Source organism: Oryzias melastigma, linkage group LG7, assembly GCF_002922805.2.
Source record: "Oryzias melastigma strain HK-1 linkage group LG7, ASM292280v2, whole genome shotgun sequence".
Lineage (NCBI taxonomy): Eukaryota > Metazoa > Chordata > Actinopteri > Beloniformes > Adrianichthyidae > Oryzias > Oryzias melastigma.
Window position 1 is genome coordinate 14,907,571 of NC_050518.1, and position 14,229 is coordinate 14,921,799.

The 14,229-nt window shown below is 45.1% G+C and overlaps 1 protein-coding gene across 1 annotated transcript in view; it reads left to right on the forward strand.

Annotated features, from left to right (window-relative positions):
* The window catches only part of LOC112159059 (nuclear receptor coactivator 3), a gene marked incomplete in the record, with an annotated part of 70,116 nt that overhangs the window by 47,063 nt on the left and 8,824 nt on the right, over positions 1–14,229 (forward strand). Inside the window, 11 exon segments of the mRNA XM_024292892.2 lie at positions 858–965; positions 3,256–3,416; positions 5,011–5,111; positions 5,185–5,359; positions 8,564–8,746; positions 9,625–9,711; positions 9,801–9,941; positions 10,113–10,260; positions 11,474–11,961; positions 12,035–13,083; positions 13,183–13,317. Coding sequence (XP_024148660.2) covers positions 877–965; positions 3,256–3,416; positions 5,011–5,111; positions 5,185–5,359; positions 8,564–8,746; positions 9,625–9,711; positions 9,801–9,941; positions 10,113–10,260; positions 11,474–11,961; positions 12,035–13,083; positions 13,183–13,317 — 2,757 coding nt within the window.

The following is a 14,229-nucleotide window of genomic DNA, read 5'->3' on the forward strand; positions in this document are numbered from 1 at the left end:
CTGACCCGGTTTGTCATAGATGGGGGGGAAGTGTGTAATCAATGGAAGCAGCAGTAACTGTGAAGGTTAAGGGGACCCAAGATGTTACGCCACGCACTCTAGCTCCTCCCCCTTTCACCTGTCGTCTTTCTTTCCGATCACCCTCCCCTTTCCTGCTTTTCGCTCTGATTACCCTTCCTCCTCTCCCTCCGTTTGTGCGCTCTCCTCCCTCCCTCCCTTCATCCTGGCGTCCTCTTCCTCCCTCTCTCCCTCCTACCTTTTTCCCTGGTGTCAGCTGCTGTCACTGTGGCAAAAAAAGACCAATCAGCGCTCGCTTCACGCCACCTCCATCCCTCCCTTCTTTCCTCCTACCCCCCCCAAACACAACCTTTATCAGCTCACTTCCTGGAGATGAAAAGTGGTGCATTATGGGAGACAGACGGCTGTCTGACGGGGTTAGTTGTGCGCTGAGGCTTATCGTCAGAGACACTGCTAATCCTGAGTGTGTGTCTGCATGTGTGTGCAACACATGTGCTGATGAACCCCGGCATGCACAGCCCCACACAAACAAACACAATCTCGCATGCTTACTGTTCTCCCGAAACGGGAGGAGGAGGAGGAGAAGGCCGACGAGACATGTTTATTTTCGACAGGCTGTGCCAGGAGAATACGATTTGCATGAAACAAGTGCAGTTCACTCCACTGTTTACTGCTCTGCAGCGAGCGCGTGTGCAGGTTTATTTTCTGCTGGGTTTAAAAGGATGAATGTCTTGTTCCAGTCACAATTACTTTCATAACACCAGCTAAAAGGCTCAGAAGAACCATGGAATCACTTTCTAATGCCTGCCTGTGTGTGTTTGTGTGCATCCTCCCTGCAGGTACTGATATGTGTGCACGATGAGCGGACTCGGGGAGAACTCCATGGAGCCTCTGAGTTCAGAAAACCGAAAACGCAAGCTCTCCACCTGCGACACGCCGGCCCTGGGGTAAGTTATGAGATCAGCGCACGAGGACTGAAATGTAGGAAACCAGGCCACTGGGTCAGTGGTTTAACTCAAGTCGGGTCCAAGTGGCTGCTAAGCAGAGGAAGAAGCCAAGTCCACCACTGCTGATTCAGGACTTAAAGACTCAAAGATCCGATCGTCTTTTATCTATTTTAAGTGTTCTTAGTGTTTTTTAGTTATAATCCTGCCATTTTTAGCCAACATCACAAAGCCCTGTTGTTTCTAGGACATAGTTTCTGCAGAAAGTTCATTAGAAATTCAGTTATCCATCTGTATGTGCTTTCCCACTAGCTTACAGCCCCTCACAACCCCAACCTAGCATTAACAAAAATTATGAGCAGCATTGGAGCTATCCAGCCGTTCAGTTTAGATCCAGATTCCAGCTTGAGCGAGGAAGACGTTCATGGATCTATTTGTCTACAAGTGGATGCATCAGAATGGAGCTTCTATGTCACACGCTTCTTTTTACTATACGATTTAAGTAAAGAAATGCACACAAACACAATTTTAAGCGTAATTTCATCACTTCCATCATCAACAAAAAGTCATAAGAATAATGTTAAAAACATAATTTTCATTTCATTTTGTATTCCCAGCAAATTCCTTGACATGATGTTTTTAGTACAAACACATAAATATGTATATACAAATATACGCTCAACCATTGGTTAGAAAAAAGAAGCCACTAAAATACTTATTAAGAAAGTTCTTTAAGGTCCAGAAATCACCTTTTATTTACTTGAAGAAAAATGACCAAAAATGTCAATGTAAAGTAAAGATTTAGGTTAGAGACGAACTACAGGAGGAAATATGTGAATAGTTTGGATTACTTAGTGTTATGCATTAACTGGACACATAATGGTGTTTTTAAAAAAAAAGAAGACACAAAAAACTGAAATTTTGTTAAAGCAAGCAATGTTTTTGACATTGTTGTGATTTAGATTGAGGAGAAAACAACATAATGAGTCAATTTTGTACAGAAATTGAGCTACTCCCAAAGGGTTCACATACTTTCTCTTGCAACTGTAAGTATAGATTGATGTCAATTTGATTATGACATTTTAATAAATGCACTAAAGTCATGTTTTGATTTGCTATATCTGCAGATAAAACTTAGAAGTTAGCTTTTTTAAGGAAGTTTGGACACCTTCACATTTGAAAGTCATCCATCCTTTCATCCATTCATCTTCAAAAATGTTTTGGAGCTTGACTGACTGGTGATTTTTTAATTCCTAATTTGCCCCCTTTTTTTACTTCCATGCCACAGTTGCACTGTAAACAGCTAGTCTGGGACCAGAAACACAAATTTTACTTCATCCCTGAGGTGAAATGACAGTAAAAGATCCTTGAATCCTTTACCCGTTTAAAACTAATATTTTTTGTCATCCGTGCAGAATAAGAAAAGAAGATATTGCTGAGTTTGCCATAGCTGGTCAACAAACATGTTAGAGGTCATTTGAGGTGGGAAAAAAAACAAGAAAAGCCTCTAAATCAGGGGTGTCAAACATACGGCCCGCGGGCCGCATACGGCCCAACAGATGATTTAATCCGGCCCAGTTATGAAGAGAAAAAAAATATAAGAATGTTGGGGAAAAAAGAGCAAGTTTCTAGCCCATTCCTGTGGCGAGTTTATTTAAAGAAATGGCCGCAATGTACAATTCCGCCACTAGGGGAAGCAAAGGAAAAGAAATGCAGTCATAACAGGAGATGAAGAAATAAACAGGACTTTTTTTTGCAAACAAATGCCAAGTCTGGGTAAGATGTAGTCTGGTTTCCTGCCAGCCTCACTGCTGTTAAGTTGGTATAAAAATGATCAGGTGTGACACCACAATTACCAGTTACCACTACTCTAAGGTGACTGTTAATCAGTTGAATCAAACTTTATTGACACACATGGACAACATTTAGGCTGAATCTCTGTCAATAAAATGGCATTCAAATTTCAAAAAACATCTGGAAACCTTTTTAATATAATAAATTTAATATAAAAGAGTCAGAAAGCTAAAGAATAAATATCTCCTTCAAACTAAAACTAAAACGTTTTGAATAAAAAAAGCATTTAGAAGTCCTGATTAAAGAGGAAATGCTGCTGCTTACTGATTAAAAATCTACCCCACTATCAGTCAAGTTGAATTGTAATGGAAACCTGAAGATTAGATTATAAAAACAGAACAAAAACACACAATTCCTAAACTTTACTATCCTGCTGAACTGCCTTCTGTGTGGTTCAAAATAGTGTTAGTTTCTGATGTTTGTGGGTTGTTTCTCGCAGGTCTGAGAGGAAGCGGCGGGAGCAGGAGAGCAAGTACATCGAGGAGCTGGCCGAGCTGATCTCCGCCAACCTCAGCGACATCGACAGCTTCAACGTCAAACCGGACAAATGCGCCATCCTGAAGGAGACGGTGCGGCAGATCCGGCAGATCAAGGAGCAGGGTGAGTCCGGAGAGTGAACCGGAGAACAGTTGCCGTGCGGCCCCCATAAAGAGCCCAGGTGCAAGGACGAATCATTCCCTCCCCACAAATTTCACAGAACTAAGTGTTTGTGTGGAAACATTAGCTTGTCGTGTGTGGCATGAGCGTGCGCAGCTGTGCAGGCCTCGCCGAGGGATTTTTAATTGGACATTTGCAGGTAGCCACATGTCATTCTGTTCTGCCATGCTGCCATGTTATTAATATCTGCCTCAGTCACAGTTCTGAGTCTTATTATGCTGTCATTTCTGCAGCAAACACTGAAATGAGCGGCGTAATGAGGTCTTTGCAGTACCATCGGTGGGGCTGATGTTCACGCGTGAGGAAAACAAACTTTTTAGGAAAACTGGAGTAAAGGTGAACGCGAAGCTTCGATGTGGACCGGATATCGTCTGTTTACAGCACAACAGGCGCTCCTGCTACGTCGCCTGCCAGTCCCCAGCCTCCCTAACTGCGTTTTTTTTCCCTACGTTTGCACATAAGCAGTCGAGTTTTTGCTTATTTGCCAACAATGTCAGAGTTGAGGTGTCAGGACGAGCCGCAGAGCCGACACCGGTTTGAAGAGAGCACACCTGACCTCTGACTGCTGCCAAGGTTGTGTTTGATTCTGGCTGCGATTGTGCAAAGTCCTGTACTAACGGTGTTTTCAAAACAGCCGAGGGGGCTGGTTCAGACGGTGGAAGAAGGATCGGTGTAGGTCACCTCCTGCGGTTCGTTTCTGGAGATCGGCGAGCAAACTGGTGTTAAATTGTTGTTCCTTTTCGCTTCTGCTCGGCTCAGTCGGCCTCTGCCACATCAACAGGAAGGGGAAGAGACTACAGCTGGCCCTGACTGGCTGCTGACAGGTTGCCATAGTTACAGGAAGTGAAGACAGAAACGACACAGGCGCTTCGGCTCGCCTTGTTGCCTGCTACCTGTTCCTCTCCTCCTCTGCTCACCCTCAGCTGCTCCTACTGTCAGCCTTTCGGCATCCTTCTTTTTCCTGTTTAGGCCATTTTTCTTCCCTGTTTTCATTTGTTCAAGTGTTGAATTTTCCCTCCATCTTCTTCTGTCCTTGCCTAACTTCACAGGGCCTACGAGGCAGCGGTGTCCTCTCTTTTACTTTGTGTGGGTATCTGCATCCTCTGGGATCTAATCAAGCAGAATCGTTTCTGTTGCTGAGCAGTTTGTTGCCTCCCAGACACCAAACCCTACCAGTGTCTGCTTCCCCTCCCCAGATTTCCTTCCTATCTGTCAGCCCCTCCATTAATTCAGGTGCGCTCTCACTCTCGGCTCCGTCGGCCCTTTTAGAGCCCAACACTGAATATAAAACACGGTGGCAGCAGATACTGGCTCCACATGTCCACCAGTCCTCCTCTGCTCCTGATGGGCTCTTAGCGGGAGCCATCAGTCTCCCACATCACCTGGAGTTAGAAGACAAAGACAAAAAAAGGTTGAGAACTGCTGCCCCCTGCTGGTTTAGCTCTAAATTACTGCTAGGTTGCACACATTTCAGGTGTGGCTTATACTCTTTTTCCAAATAACAGTTTAATTTGGATTGTTTTGACTTATTTTGCAGGAAAAGCTTCATCCAACGACGACGACGTCCAGAAGTCAGACGTGTCCTCGACTGGTCAGGGAGTCATCGACAAGGACCACTTGGGGCCTCTTCTGCTGCAGGTGAGCCCCGCCTTCCCTCCAAAAAAGGGCCGGCGTCCCCATCAGCGATGACCTCCCGCCTCTGTCCCAGCAGGCGCTGGACGGCTTCCTGTTCGTGGTGAACCGGGAGGGCAGCATCGTGTTCGTGTCGGACAACGTGACCCAGTACCTGCAGTACAAGCAGGAGGAGCTCATCAACACCAACGTGTACAACATTCTTCACGAGGACGACAGGGAGGAGTTCCACAAGAACCTCCCCAAAAGCAGCAGTAAGACCGCCAGACGCTTCCCCCTCCCAGCATCTTCCACAGGGCTGAGGTGTAAAACAAACTTTGAGAGGTTAAGACAACTGTGCGCACGCCAGCCAGAACTCGGTTATTTATTCATGCTCCTCCGCTTTCCACTCCATCTCTTCTTCTAACGAGGAGCTCCTGGGAGGCCTGCTCGCGTGTGTGCCGGAGCCATCCCGAAACGCACACACCTTTACAAAGCGCACATGTGCACCGGAGCACCCGCCCACCCGGCACTCTGAATGCAGCGCAGCTGTCAGTCACGCTCACTAGTCCAGACACCGTAAAACAGACCTGTGTTTTATTCAGATCCCATGGCAACCATCTGGAAATACACACTGCTGAATTATGCACCTCCATGCTTCCCTCTGTGTCAGTGTTTATGCTTGGAGTACTTGAGTAAAAGTACCACTTTACCCCCACCTCAGGTCATTAGTTCAGTGTCAATTCTGCGTTCTACTCGATGACGGGCTCCAGAGAGTTCAGGGGTCTGCACATTGACTGGATAGGAGAACTGGCCAGAGCGAGTAGAAAATGCCTTACCTCCGACTCCAGCAAAATGAAGCCAAATCAGTCGGCATTTTTCCTCAATAGGGAGGCCACCATTTAGAGCCAGACGACAGTGATTGGTCCGAGCTGTTCTGAGACACGTTTCTATGGCAACTGCTAATCAGCAGTTAGCTTGTTGGTTCTCCACATCCTTTCCACTGAAAGTGGCTCAGGAGAATCTGTCAAATACAAGGCATGATGATGTTTCGTTTGCGGTCGTCTCCAGCAGGGGGAGGTACTTCCGGCTATTGATTTTCTAGCACCATATACTATATACAGTCAATGGTCTTCACCTCTGTCTCTGATTACTCACTCACTGGGCATGTTCAAGAACGCACTAAACACGAATTCCTGAATGTACTTTCAGTATATGGTGTTCACACTGGACTAGCAAGGATGGGCTTCTTCTTCTCCTTCTTTTTCAATTTTTTTCTAGTGCACGTCTGCCACCTACAGTTGGAAGATGCTTGGTGCGAAATGTCAAAAGGATGAAAATCTGTTGAATCTTGCTACAGGCTCTTTTCTTTCACAGCTCTATTTCCACATATGAAAAACCTGGTGGAAAAAAATTCACAAACGTCAATTATTAATTTCTCTTCAGGGATCAATTTTCGAACATTTGGCACTTTAGTGTATTTAAAGTGTTGATATCTAAATGTCACTACATTGCCACCTTCAGTGGCTGTGTGATTTGTATGCAGATCCTGGAAACTGACTAACGCTTTTAAGCTGACATAAGCTTTTCTTAAACCTTTGAGAGTAAACTATATCCATATATGTGACATTTGGCATACTAAAGAACATTTTTTTAATTAAATATGAGTTACTTTTGTGAACTCTTATCATATCCGGAATAAGACGACTCGATCTATGAGGCTCCGCCTTTCGCTCCTTGAGGGTGCCGCCCATTTCATGATGTCAGCCTAGAGCCGATCAGTCACCCAGCATGTCACCACGATAAAAACATAAACATTTTTTCAAATATGGTTGTACATATTGGGTCTCTGCCTTAAGTAGCTCAAACATTTGGCACAAACAAAATGGTGAAGGCTCATGAGTTCATTTTGATGTGAAATTCAGTCACAAAATGTAGATGGCACCAGATGATTCAGGATTTATTGAAATGATGAGAACATTGTTCTGATTAGCACTGGCTGTGAACGTTTTTTGTTCTTTTTAAAGCGTCATCAATCTCTGCATTAAAAATCCTCTGTGTTTTCATGCAAATCCTTTTTCTGGAGACACTTGTACTTTTAAGACTTTCCTCAATACTGCATGCTCAGCCCTATTCTTATCATTTGTCGCTCGCTTTTTTTTCTCCTGCCGTCTTCCCAATATCACCCATCTCCTTTGCCATTTTTGGATCCACCTTAAATGTTGTGCAGATTCCTCACCAGAATGTTCTTTGACGTATGCCACCGCGCAAAGTTTCAATGCTAAATGGAATGAGCGTTTCTTGGACACAGCTACACTGGATCATAATACAAGTAGCGTAGACTGTACACGAGACGTGGGAACTTGTCAAGCTAGCTGATCCGGCTAGCTTCCAGAAGCCAGCGAAAAGGTTGTGCTAGCCTGGGGGTTTTGCTGGAAGCCCAGACTCTTCCTGAAAGAGGCTGTTTCCAAATCAGCTCGAGAGAACCTGCTCGTTCTTGTGGGTTGGGAGGGACTGGAGTTTAGAAGGACATTCAGAAATGCAGCTTTGGAGTTGTTTATAGTGAGGAATGAGCAGTATAATGCACTTAAAAGTTAAAAAAGTCAATTTTCATGGTATTGGGCCTTAAAATGCAGGTGCCCAAAACACGCATTTTCCCTTGTTATACATAGACTTTCCATTGGAAGTCGTCTCTTGGAAAGTCTATGTTTAACCCTCATGCTGTCTTGTGGGGTCCAGATGACCCCACTTTGAATGTAAACATGCCTAGGATAACGGGAGGGACAAAGTGTCTTGAACACATGTTGCTAAAAGCGGAGTGAACGTCGTTTTGGGTGTCCTCAGCCCACACCAGCTTCAGAAGAAGCGTGCATTAGAAACATACAAGAGCTGTTTTCTGCTGGTCTGCCTCCCCGTTAAGTAGTGGTGTGTAAAGGGAAGATGTCCGCCCCGGCTGCTGCCTTTTCTTTTTCTCTAAATCACCTCTCACTGTTAGACAGAGCACCCCCCTCCCACTCAACCTTTCCCTCCCATTTCCACTCTGCACCTGGCTGACAGAAACCTTTGACCACTTCAAGGCTCTGATAAGCTGCACCCAGACCTTGGAGGACAGTTGGACGTCTCCCTGAATACACCACCCCCCCTCTTGCTCTCAGTGAAGGTGACCCCCGTCTAAAAGGGGGTGCTGGGATGAGGAGCCGGTGTCTAAATGAGGATAGATGGCTGAAAGTCCCGAGCCTCTGCCCACTGAGGGGCAGACTGAGAGGAGGCTATATTGGAAATCGACACCTAAGCTGCATTAATCCCATGGTCCATTTAGCCACAGAACAGAGAGGCTTTAGCTTCCCCGCATGAAGCTCGCCTCTGTTTTTGTTTTCTGCACGCCGTGGCAGGACACGGCGCCAGCTCATTGCTTTCCTTTCATGTTCCCGCCGCTAACATCTCCGTTTTTGGATGTTCTTCTGTTGTTTTTCCCTCAGTAAATGGAGTGTCATGGGGAAACGAGCCAGCCCGACAGAAGAGTCACACCTTCACCTGTCGGATGCTGGTCAAGTTTGGCCACGCCCACGGACCCATGGAGGAGGGGCCAGGAGGACCACGATACGAGACCATGCAGTGCTTTGCTCTCACTCAACCCAAGGCCATGATTGAGGAGGGGGAAGGTAGGCTGAGCTGCAGGGGATTAGCCAATGGACAGTTGTGATTTACCAGTAATTTTAATATAAATGCATACTTATAATGTGCTCTAATTGGTATTTTCTTTAAAAAAAACACACACACACACAAAAGCAGCTTTTTCAGTATGTTTTTGCTTCACAGCCTTGAATTACATTGAATTTGCCACCTCAGAATCATCAAAAAACATTAATATATAGTATTATCTATTAGGTTTTCAGCTGTTTTTTCTGACCAAAGTGTCTAAAGGAGCAGCTTTGGTTTTATATTTTTGCAACACAAGAAAATCAGGCAGCTAATTTTGGAATAAAAAGCACTAACTCATTCTAAAACCCATCAAAATATTTAAAAAAGTCAATTTTTAAATGATTTTCAAGGCTTTAAAACAGTTTAACTCCATAAATGTAGCAACAATTAACTATGAAATTCTTAAAAAGGATAAAAAAACACTTGACACTGTGTGCTATCCAAGAAATGCCTTTCTGGCTCCCCGATTTGATTTTTTATGGTTCTATTGATCATATTTACAAAACGAACTATAAGGATTTTTTTTATTGGACAAAAAAACTTTTTTACAAGCACAGAATTCCTAGACATATGCAAAATTTTTGTAGTTTATTTACAAAAATGCTTTTAATAAACAAACATCCTTTTTGTATTTAACTGTTATCAATGTGTTTTTTATAGAAACTCTATTTTTATTCAGCAGAGTTTCTTAGCCAGTTTGTCAAACAGTTTCTCTGAATCCACAAACGAGGCTTTAATGAAGATAAATGGTCTCGTCCAGAGCCGTCCTCACAGTTCCAGGGTGAGGTCAAACCCGTAGTAATAAATGTCTTCCTGCGCGTTCTCCTTCGACCTGCAGACCTTCAGTCATGCATGATCTGTGTGGCCCGACGAGTCACGGCGATGGAGAGAACGGAGAGTTTCAACACCCGACACGAGCTCTCAGGTGAGCCGCTACACAAATGTTATACCGGTCCTTATCCGGGTGTGTGTGGACCTGACTCGACCCTCTCTCTCGACCTGTCGTGCTGTCAGGTAAACTGATTCAGATCGATCAGAACTCTCTGAGGGCCTCCATGCGTCCGGGCTGGGAGGACTTGTTGAGGCGCTGCATTCAGATGTTCCTCCAGCACAGCGATGGGCAGCCCTGGTCGCATAAACGCCACTACCACGAGGGTGGGTTATACCTGACCGCTCACGCTGTGTCAGTTTGCTCCTTTGAGAATGGTGAAAAAGTGATAGATAAATAAAGTATGAGGATGAAGTAGTACTGTTATTGAAGATATGAACAGTTTAAGTCTATTTTTGGAGTCAGAACTACTGAATGACTTTTATCTTGCTCTCCAGCCTTTCTGCAGGGTCACGCCGAGACGCCCTTGTACCGCTTCTCTCTGTCCGACGGCACTCCCGTAACCGCCCAGACCAAGAGCAAACTGTACCGCCACCCCATGAGTAACGAGCCCCAAGGCTTCATCTCCACTCACCTACTTCAGAGGTCAGAAAGCAGCAAAACGCATTCAGAGCTTAGAAATGTGCCTCGCTTACTGTGCTGACAGCAAAATCAGATGTCCCCCCCCCCATCTTCTTTTTTCCATAATTTAAAGCAAAATAAAAAGTATTTAGAATTCCTCAAATGACCGCTAGTGGCAGGTTCAACATTGACATGAGTAAAGATGGACCAAACAAACCCGTTACCTCGGGTTCCAACAAAATGAAGTCAGTTCAGTCGCCATTTTTCTGTGTTACGAATATTGCCTGATTTTGGGACCAGACGACCAGTGATTGGTCCGAGAATCTGTCAATCACACCCTTCAAACGTTTGAAGTGGGGCCAGCATGCACCACATGCTCTTATTGAGACATCTGATTGGCTAGTTTATACCTTTTTTTTTGTTAAACTTAATTTTTATTGTGTAGCAGTCCCAACAACCAAAAAGGCAATCAGTACACACACACGAAAATACCGGCAAAGCCGTAAAATAATAAAGAAAAAATAATAATAATGAAGTCTCTGTACTTGTTGAAGATCCTTATTTAACAGAGATTTTGCTTTTGGCTTGTAAGAAAGCTGTAACGAAGAAATGGCATCAAAGAAGACCCCCCTTCAAAGAATCTCTGGCTGGAGATCATCTGGACCATTTACTCCACAGAAAAACTGACATTTCAATTAAAATTATAAAGTGACCTGTAAAAAATTGAACCAATTTGTAGATCTACATCAATTGACTTCTACACCCTAATATATGTACTTCAACAAAAATAACTACCCTGTATTTGCTTCACCCCCCTTTTTATTTATTTATTTATTGGCTAATTTATAACTAAAATAGGTTTAGCAATAACATGTTAAAAAGAGACAAAAAAAATTAGAATCACTGAGTAATAATGGTTTGTTTCAAAATGGAAGTCTATGGGATTTTTCGTTTTTAGGCTTCGCTGTACTTGATAGATGATGTCAGAGATTATTGGTCCACCTTTTATTCAGTTCAATTCAATTTTATTTATATAGCCCAATATAGCTTCACAATGATAATCTATTATTATCACCCATGTTCTGGCCACGTAAATAACCAAAGTGGGTTTTGTTCAAGATTCTTTTGTCATTCCATGAGGAGACTACTCCACAGATGAGCTGGAAGTTAAAGTATCTCAACTTACAGAGCCTAAAGACAGTGTTTTCATGTATTTTTTCTCTTTTGTTCTTCTTAGAGAGCCAAACGGTTACCGCTCAGCACCAGGCGGTGGCATGATGTCCAACAGTATGCGCCAACAAGGCATGAGCGGCCCCAACCCAAACACCCAAATGAATGTGAACCAAGGCGGAGGAATGGGCATGGGAGGCATGGGCGGCATGAGCCGGGGCTTCAGCATGAACGAGCAGGGCCATATGGCTCACATGGGCCCAATGGGAGGCGGCTCCATGTATGGAGGGGGCGGCGGAGCGGGAGGTGGCGGCGGAGGAGGCATGGGCAACCGCGTGATGCAGATGAACCAGATGGGGCACATGAACCATCCGGGCCAAGGCATGCCGCCGCATCCGCAGCAGCCCCCGTTTCAGAACAGCGGCGGGTTCGGACTCAGCGGCATGAACAGCCCCTCTGGGAGTCCTCGAATGGGGGGTCCCCAGCAGGGACTCCTCATGTCGCCTCGGAACCGAGGGAGCCCCAAAATGGGCGCCAACCAGTTTTCCCCCGGAGGTAAGTGTAAGAGGCGACTTTTCAACAGTCCAGCTTCACCGTTTGATGGTTATTGGAGGTTTTTCTGCTGCAGGTATGCACTCACCTATGGGCAGTATTGGTGGAGCAGGTGGTGGGGGCACCTCCACCTTCTCCAGCAGCTCTCTCAACGCGCTACAAGCCATCAGCGAGGGAGTGGGCAGCTCTCTTTCCTCCACTCTCACCTCCCCCTCACCAGCCCACAAACCTGACAGCTCTCCCAGCATCCACTCATCCTCCTCTTCATCACAGCCCAACCAGCAGGCCAAAGATGGCTCCAAAAGTCCAGCTGGAGGCTTGGGACCCGGTGACCACCACCTATCCACGCACCATCACCACCATCATCAACATCAGGCGGAAAGTTCCGGCGACAGGCCCGACAGCCAGGCGGCTACGTCGACGAAAGAGTCTGGAGAGGGAAGCAACGAGGCGGGAGTGGCGAGCTCTGAAGCCCAGCGTAGGTTGCCGGACAGCAAAGGCCACAAGAAGCTGCTGCAGCTGCTGACTTCACCCACGGAGGAGCTGGGGATAGGAGGCAGCGGAGCGTCGGGGCCACCTGTACCACCACCCAACAGCAGCAGAAGTGACGCCGGCTTGGACTGTAAGGACGCCTCGGGTGGTATGACCAGCCCTTCGTCAACAGGGGTGTCCTCTTCGTCAGCCGCTTCCGGCCAGGCAGCCGGGCAGGCCGCCGCGCTGTCTCTGTCATCGGCGCACTACACTGGCTCCCTGCAAGAGAAGCACAAGATCCTGCACAAGCTTCTTCAGAACGGAAACACTCCAGATGAAGTGGCAAAGATCACAGCAGAGGCAACAGGGAAAGTATCGCTGGGGGGCCAGGAGGCCAGCGAGGCTGCAGCCGGCGTCTCGGGGCCCGGGTTGGGCTCCGGGTTCCCAGCAGACTCCAAACAGGAGCAGCACAGTCCGAAGAAGGAGAAGACCCACGCCCTTCTCCATTACCTCCTCAACAAGGATGACTCCAAGGAGCCCGTGGACGTGAAGCCCAAACTGGAGGAGTTGGAGGGGAAGGGGCCTCCTGGCACCACTGGGGGCCCTCTACCTGAACATCCCGAGAGCAAGATCAAGTCTGAACCATCCGATGACGTAAGATGTGTCTTTAAATTCCCAATATTTGCATTAGCAGACAGTTTTCTTACTTACTTTTCACAAATGACACATTTTTTGTGTTTTTTTCCAATTCAGTTACATAACCTGGAGTCCATCCTGGGCGATCTGAGGGGGTCAAGCTCGGACTTTTACCCCGATCTGACAGGAGGTGGTGCGGCAAACCGAACAGGGAACAAACCACAGGGTTGCCTTGATGACGGCCTGCAAGGCGAGTGTTTCAAGAGTTGACTGTGGCGGTTTGTCAACAGGCTGGTGCAGTAACATCACGGGATAATATCTGGAAAAATTATGCCATGTTTACTTTAGCTCAAGGATTTCTAGTTTACAAAAATAAAACTTTATTTAAATATCTATTTAAAAATAATATTATAATTACTATTTTTATCTATATGCATTTAGAATATAATCAAACATTATTGATCTCCTGTAGGGAAAACTGCTATGTTAATAACGTGTATAACAGCGCCAATGTGCATCTTGGCTGCACCTGGTACGTGTGGCCAACATGAATTTGCATCAGTTTTTGTGCTCGATCGCACTTAAAACACGTGCAAATAAAATCAAGCAAAATAGAACCTGTTAGAATAATATCTGCTCAAATAAAAGATCGATATTTTCAATAAAACCTCCAATTTTGAAAGATTATTCAAGTTTGTATTTAGATTTGTGAACGATCTATGAGAATTAATTAAAATACAGTTGGGCAGGACATTCATAGAATAATTATTGTACATTTTTCTTTTAAAATATGTAAAGTGACATTTTTATTATTTACGAAAAATGGTGGTAAAGAGCGTTCAACTGTCAGCTCTGCCGTTCTAAACCTGAACACCGGAAGTAACTATTTGTATTTTCGGCTCTGTCGCCATTTTGTCTGACGTCCCCTTGAAAATGGCTATTGATTCTGGAAAGTATTGGCGATATCGAGCCCTATAAATAATACCACTAAAATACACTTTAAAATTTTTATTTTTTTCCAATGTCTATGAGGCGTTCTAGAGTCCTATAGCTGACAAACAGTTGTAACAATGTATAGAAAATTGATATAAATCCTTTATAAATACAGATTTTTTTTCTCAAATATATTTTATTTTTTGTCATTGACAACAAAACTCAAGCACC